General features: G+C 47.6%; 1 protein-coding gene and 1 long non-coding RNA gene across 8 annotated transcripts in view; one reads left to right on the top strand and one right to left on the bottom strand.

The window, feature by feature from the left end:
- Positions 1–5,267, top strand: part of LOC135111165 (T-box transcription factor TBX20-like) — a 160,030-nt gene extending 154,763 nt beyond the window's left edge. For 6 of the 7 annotated variants that reach the window (XM_064024207.1, XM_064024204.1, XM_064024203.1 and 3 more), the window contains one exon: positions 2,029–5,267. In XM_064024207.1, coding sequence (XP_063880277.1) covers positions 2,029–2,791 — 763 coding nt within the window. In that variant the 3' untranslated portion in view covers positions 2,792–5,267. The remainder of the gene's footprint in view (positions 1–2,028) is intronic. The other variant, XM_064024209.1, reaches the window with a different exon arrangement.
- The window catches only part of LOC135111170 (uncharacterized), a 32,298-nt gene continuing 29,863 nt past the window's right edge, over positions 5,066–7,500 (bottom strand). Inside the window, exon 4 of the long non-coding RNA XR_010273589.1 lies at positions 5,066–6,493. This is a non-coding gene — a long non-coding RNA (uncharacterized LOC135111170). The remainder of the gene's footprint in view (positions 6,494–7,500) is intronic.

The following is a 7,500-nucleotide window of genomic DNA, read 5'->3' as shown; positions in this document are numbered from 1 at the left end:
TCCTTATTAAACTCGTTCTTCTCATGTTGCTGTAACGTCTTGATATATGAGCGAGTCAATCAATTATTCAATCTTATTTCTTTTCCTTATCGTTTTGCTCGTTCTCTCCCTGTCCTCATCTTTCTCCCCGTTCTCTAATTCCTGACTGTCCTCTTCCTTATCCTCGCTCCTTCCCCTTTCCTCGTCCTTTCACTATCCTCGTCCAACTACACGTTCTCTAATTCCCTATTGTCCTCGTTCTTATCCTCCCCCCACCTCCCCCGCCAACACTCAGCAGCACGTGTCCGCCCCGCTGCCGCCACCTGCCAGGCCCGCCACCGCCCGAAACTTGACCCTCTCAATCCCCACCTCCGTGCCCTTAATCACCGTGTGTACGTGATACTGTGTGTGTGTGTGTGTGTGTGTGTGTGTGTGTGTGTGTGTGTGTGTGAATTTTTGTAGTGTTTTTTCGTATGTTCTTATTTGGTTGACAAGTCTCGTAGATGTGATGATACTTGTCATTATAAGAAAAAATCAACAGTGGTCCCAACAACAACAACAACAACAACAACAACAACAACAACAACATCAACGACAAAGGGAACAGTGGAAATCATGATCCATCTCTTGCCTCACACACCGCAACACACCACACGACTCGTCTCTCACTCAACGCCACGTGCTTTCCACACCAAATCACACACCACCACTTGTTTTTCGCTCCTCACACCGCAACACCTCGCTACACCACTTGCTTCTCACACTCCCAAAACACCACGTGACTCCACACCACACTGCAGCGCACCACAGTTGCTTCCCACACCACATGTCACCACGCGCCTCTTCTACCACACTACACCAACACTTGCTTCCCATACATGTAACCACGCTCCCCTACCACACCTTATCACATCTTACCACACTGAACGCATCACGCACTAATTAACATCACAAACGAGTCACGTTCCACCAACTTCATACATATGTAGAAACTAGAATTAGCTAGAGTCAGTGAGCCACTCCGGGCACCCCAAAGCGAGCACCTGCCGTGTAAGGCGAGAGGCGAGTGCACGGTGCAGTTCAGGTGTCAAGAATTGGGTGACGCGGCCAAACAATAAGTAATAATTGTGGCGGAGGAGGAGAAGGGAGGGAAGGAGGGATGAATAGAAAGAGAGGGAGGGAGGAGGGAAGAGACAGAGGATGGGACAAGTGAAGGGAGAGGTGAAAGGGGAGGAAAAGAGGACAAGTGAACGAAAAGGGAGGGGAAAATGAGACTATGCATATATGGGAGGGGGAAAAAGTTGTGAAAGAAGAGGGGAGGAGGAGGAAGAGGAGGAGGAGGAGGAAGAGGAGGCAGCATCCAAATCAGGAGTCGGAGTTATTTAATTACAAACAGGTTGCGGTCTTGTCGATCGATGATTCCCGGCGCGGAGGGAGTGGGAGGGGAGGAGAGAAGAGAGGGAGGAGAGGGAGGGAGGGAGGGAGGGAGGGAGGGAGGGAGGAATGACAGGGTTTCGTGTCTCTCCTACTATCTCTTTTATTTTCATTGAACGTGTGTGACGTGTGTGTGTGTGTGTGTGTGTGTGTGTGTGTGTGTGTGTGTGTGTGTGTGTGTGTGTGTGTGTGTGTGTGTGTGTGTGTGTGTGTGTGTGTGTGTGTGTGTGTTGAGATTTTAGAGCAGGTTGTATTCTTGGTGGAGTCCAGCGCGAGAAAGAAGAAAGTAAGAGTGACTGAGAATCCGTGCCCTTGTGGTGAATTATTATTATTATTATTGTTATTATTATTATTATTATTATTATTATTATTATTATTATTATTTACTACTACTACTACTACTACTACTACTACTATCAGAATTATACTTATAATCATTACAATTGTTATCATCGTGTGTGTGTGTGTGTGTGTGTGTGTGTGTGTGTGTGTGTGTGTGTGTGTGTGTGTGTGTGTGTGTGTGCGTGGGTAAGGGGGGGGGGCGGGCGGCAGCAGTCCCAAGGGATGCTGGCCTCGCGCCTCACCGGTGTTCACTTGGCTCTCTCCTGCCCGCAGCTGCTCACCCCCACTGACGCTGTCCGTGCCGTGTTGCAGGGAGACGATGGAGAGCATGCTGTCGGAGCACCCCTACCTGCGCAACAACCTGGCCGCGGCCTCCATGGACGCGCACCTGGGCACCACCTCACACCTGAGCCTGGAGGAGCGGGCCGTCTTCGCTGCCCGGGCACATATGTTCTTCCGCTCCTCCCACACCTCCACGCCCACCACGCCCACCACCTCCCACGCCACCACCTCCTTAGCGCCACACTCGTCCTCCTTCCCGTCGCGCGGGCTGCCCTCCGGCGGCCTGGCACCGGGCCTGGGCTCCGGCGTGGGTGGCCTGAGTAACCTGCCGCCCGCCATCTCACAGCTTTACAACCTGGGCACGGGAAGGACGGCCTCCGCGCCGCCCCAGGTCAACCTGCCGCTGCAGCTGTGGTCGCAATGGGCGGCGCTGCACGGCCTCAATCAGGTAAACGCCACTCTGCTGGCCCACCACGCCTCTCTCACCGCCGCCGCCGCCGCCAACAACAACACACCGTCAGGCATCGGGGCCACTTCGAGGGAAAACGGCGCCGCCGCCTCGCAGTCTAGCGGTGGAGGGGGCGGGGAGGGAGGCGTGAGGCTACCACGCCCTATCTACCCGCCCCTCGCCCCAGGCCTGCATCGCTTCGCCCCATACTTCTACCCTAAGGGAAGCTCCTCCCCTACAAACCCCAGGCCGGGTTCTCCTGAGGCCCGACCTCCACCCGAAGGCTCGCCGGGGCAGCCAGCCTGAGCCCGGCCAACGCTCCCACACCCACGGGATACAGCAGACCCCAGACCTCACCTCACGCCCTCTGGACCTCCTCACGGCAGCCCTGCAATCACCTTGACGCCTGGACACTCACACCAGCCCTTCCCAGAGAGGAGCGGCGCCTTCCAGCGTGTCCCTCACCGCGGGCACCAGAGCCCAGGGGCGCCTGAGGGCGGTCACTAGTGGCGCGGGGTGTACGTCACGATGCCTCGCGTTAGGCGTCGGCACATCCCAAGTGCTATGGGTGTGGGGCGTTCAGTCTCTTCTCGGCACAGCGGCCATGGCGGCTCAAGTGCACCTACATGCAGCAGGCCACAGACAGTGGCCCCATTGTGGCCCGGGAGAGCGGCAACAGAAGGGGTCGGTGCTTGCCTCCTATGACCCTTATTAGGAGGCGACAGAACTGCATGTGCCTGCGCCAGGCCCAACTAGTAACACAAACCTAGATTTCAGTGTTAAATCTAGCCTTTGTGACGAGGCCTCTTGTGGCAGTCCGGGTCACACCTCTGGCCAGGGAGGTGCGGCTACGGCTGTCGACTGTTCACACCCTGAGACCCCTAGTGTCCCTGAACTGTATTTGTATGTGTGCGCGGCTGCGGGCGCGTCCTACCTGCACTCAGTATCATCCTCGCAACATTTTAGCCGTTTAGTCTTGGAGGCTCAGGAGCAGCGGGAGCCTTCGCGTCGTCAGCGGCGGCGCAAGATGAGTTATAGTGTTCGCATATACCTGTACCTAGACATTACTGCCTTTAGTCCACCTGGAACTCACCTGGGTTCTTTCATTCTACATTCCATAGGTTTACACAGTGTTTTGTCAATGATGTGCGGATTGAATAGTGCTTCAACAATCGGAAAACTTCAGTGACACACAAAAATGCAAGTGCACTGTACTAAACAAGACAGCATTATGTGCACCAATAAAAAATAATAACAAAAATGTAGGAAATTGAAGAAATTCTCGGACTAAACCTCTCCCTCTCTCTCCTCCTTCTCTCCTTTTTGCAACACTCACTGCGGAGACTGTGCTGTGTGGTGGAGGAGGACAACGTGGGAGCAAAAGTGAGGGGAAGTGTGAGAGAGGGAAACAGGGAGACAAAGAGAGAGAGAAGGAGAGAAAGGAAGGGAAAGGGAATGAGAAGCACCAGATGACACAAGCATTAAAAAAAAAAAAAAAAAAAAAGAAGCAAAATATCACGTGTGCCAAAATTGAAAGAAAAAAAAAGTCATCATAATTCATTTGACTCTGAGATTGATTCCAAAATTCTTCAAAGTCACACACAAAAGAAAAAAAAATGAGAGTTGAACGTGATTTCCTTAGGTTACTCTTTCCTCCTTTACTTCTTTGTCCTTCTTTCCCGCAAGACACCCACCCGCACGTACCCACGATAGACGTAATGGTAAGGCACTGAGGGAGGAAAATCAAATCCAGGAGCTACGTACATTTGATTAAGGCGTGTAGGTGAGGCAGGTGAGAAAAGATTGAAACAGGTAACGATAGGTAAAAATCTCTCTCTCTCTCTCTCTCTCTCTCTCTCTCTCTCTCTCTCCTCAATGAAAAGTTTACTACGGAGATTAAATAATTCTCCTCTAAATTCAGTTTCTGCCAAGGATTTAATCTTTTTTCACTATACTAAGACACGGCAGTATTCCACTCCGTGCTATGCCATTCCACTATCGCAGCTTGATCTGTCTTTAATTGGCAATACGTTAATGGCTCCGTACTTCAGCAGTGATGCCGCAGTGTAATCTAAGCCATCTTTAATTAATCACTGACAAGGTTATTTATATTTGTTAATTTTGTTCCATTAGAGCAGAGAAGTGAGACGTAAGTATTCCACGCATTGCTTACGCCCTACTTTGTCTTCTTCCTACTGGGGACCGCCTTGCTTCCCACTCTCACTGCCATCACTCTTGAGAGAGAGAGAGAGAGAGAGAGAGAGAGAGAGAGAGAGAGAGAGAGAGAGAGAGAGAGAGAGAGAGAGAGAGAGAGAGAGAGAGAGAGAGAGAGAGAGAGAGAGAGAGAGAGAGAACTACAGATTTCTATGTAGCTGTTTGTATATATACTAAGCTGTAAGTCGAAATGAAATATTAGTAACATTACTACTACTACTATTAATATTAATACTAATACAATAAATGAATAAATAATAAAAATAATATTAACAATAATAATAATATTAGTAATAAGAATAATAATATTTGGTGGTTCAGAATAGTTTTGTATAGACCTCAGTACTGTGTGTGTGTGTGTGTGTGTGTGTGTGTGTGTGTGTGTGTGTGTGTGTGTGTGTGTGTGTGTGTGTGTGTGTGTGTGTGTGTGTGTGTGTGTGTGTGTGTGTGTGTGTGTGTGTGTGTGTGTTGACGTATGAGCGGCTGCGGTTCGCCTAAAGCATTGCCGCGTGTCACTTGTTTTTTTCCTCTACTTTACTACTCCCATAATAAAGAAAAGAACACAGAACCTATTTTGTTTAACCTCACATGCACGCCCGAAAGCACACACGTTGATAAGGGAAGCCGCAGCAATCTTACTTTCCACATGCTAGTCGCAGCTCAGTAAGTAACGCTCATACAAAGAAAAAGCAACCTGAGATTTAGTCCTTATGCCAACTCAGTTCCACCTTACTTTATTTTTTTAATCTATTTATATACTTTATTTATTTATTTATTTATACCGATTAATTTTGACAGGCGAACCTCTTACATCAGCATTTTTCTTCTTTCACCTGAGATTAGCGTTCATTTCACGCATGACCGTAATGAATATTTCTAAAGGAGGCCCCAGTGTTATGAAAAGGGCAAGACAGGCAGGTAAACACAGCACTCTTAGTAATAAAGACCCTTCACACAGGTAATTCTGATCAACGCGTGTCAAGGGAACTGGAGAGAGAGAGAGTACTGAAAATTCCCCAGCTGAGATTTTAGAGTAGATAATGACGCGATGAAGCACTGGAGAGGCCGAAGAGGTACTAAGGGGGAGCGCTGCCTGTCGAAGGAGCACCGCCTTGTTGTGGAGAGAGAGAGAGAGAGAGAGAGAGAGAGAGAGAGAGAGAGAGAGAGAGAGAGAGAGAGAGAGAGAGAGAGAGAGAGAGAGAGAGAGAGAGAGAGAGAGAGAGAGAGAGAGAGAGAGAGAGAGAGACTGTCCTAATTACATGTTGGGTTATAAAAGAAGCATCCCGAATGCAGTAAAGCAGGAAGAGACAAGATAACTGGACCACGTTAACCCTTTGACTGCTAATGACATTTTTAACCACATCTGCGAAACCTTACAGAGAGAGGTGTTAGGGAAGGACGAGAGAGTTAAGAAGGAAAGAGAGAAAGTCCATCTTGCAGTTCACCTCCTCCTCCTGGTATAGAAGTGTTTGTGTATGTCCACTAGAGAGGGAGGGAAGCGGGAGAGGACCTCGAGTATCAGTTACCTACGTTCATTATCTTTCATTATATTTCGTGACAATGAGAGCCGTACATATAGAAATAAGAGACATCAGGACGGGGAGTGGTAAGGAAACTATAAGGAGTAACACACAGCTCGGTCCATTTAGGGAATAAGGAGTTCCTGGCTCGTCACAAGGTATGAAGGAGTACAGGTTTGTCTTGCCTTTGTCTTGGTGCGAGGAGGTGGCGGGCGGGCGGGCGGGCGGGCGGGCGGGCGGGCAGGCAGGCAGGCAGATGTTAAGTGTTTCTCCACTGTGAAGAAAGAATATATGGAAGTATAAGATAGACTGAAAAAAAAAAGAAAAAGAAAAAAGAATAAAAAAAGAGAGTAACATATTTAGTTTATTTATTTATTATTTTTTTAGTGGGTTGATTCTTTAAAGACTCAAGAAATAATACAAGGAGACATGAAAAGAACAGAAAAGGAGAGGAAAATTTGAGGAAAAGTTAAATCATTTGGTCTTTTTTAGCAAATCTCTCTCTCTCTCTCTCTCTCTCTCTCTCTCTCTCTCTCTCTCTCTCTCTCTCTCTCTCTCTCTCATTGTGTACATAGCGGGACATCCCCTCAGTGTTAGTACTTGTAGCAAGAGTTTAAGTATGTTTACTGTGCCTTCCACATTCCAGTGTCTCAAGTAAATCTCTGAAACCATCTTTGTGCTTAATGCTAGTAAAAAGGCGCACACACACACACACACACACACACACACACACACACACACACACACACACACACACACACACACACACACACACACACACACACACACACACACATTCCATGGTCTGCTAAGTGACTGTAGTGTTAGTCTGTCATCTATTACTATTGATATAAAGTGAATATGCACAATAATTTGAATGTTTTCTTTTGTTTCCTCCTGTAGGGATGTGAAATTGTGTGTGTGTGTGTGTGTGTGTGTGTGTGTGTGTGTGTGTGTGTAAAGTAGTAGTAGTAGAGGGTTTCATATAATAATGGTGACAGTTATCAAAAACAACACAAGAAAAACTGACGACGAGAAGCAAAAAAAAAAAAAAAAGTTAAAGACCACAACTAAGAAAATAACATCAAATAACCAAAACAAAACAAACAAAAATCTTGTACTGAAAATGAAAGAGTAAAGAAGTAAGGAGGTTTATAAAATTCCACACACTGCTTTTAGTGCCATGAACTGTTGCACACCGCAGTAAAAGGTTTGAAAGAAATAAAATATGGAATGACTTTTATATAACGTAACATCCTGTCATAACTCCAGGAATAAATA

Source organism: Scylla paramamosain, chromosome 21, assembly GCF_035594125.1.
Source record: "Scylla paramamosain isolate STU-SP2022 chromosome 21, ASM3559412v1, whole genome shotgun sequence".
In the NCBI taxonomy this organism is placed as follows: Eukaryota; Metazoa; Arthropoda; class Malacostraca; order Decapoda; family Portunidae; genus Scylla; species Scylla paramamosain.
Note: the sequence above shows the minus strand (reverse complement) of the source record. Positions and strands in the feature narration are given on the sequence as shown.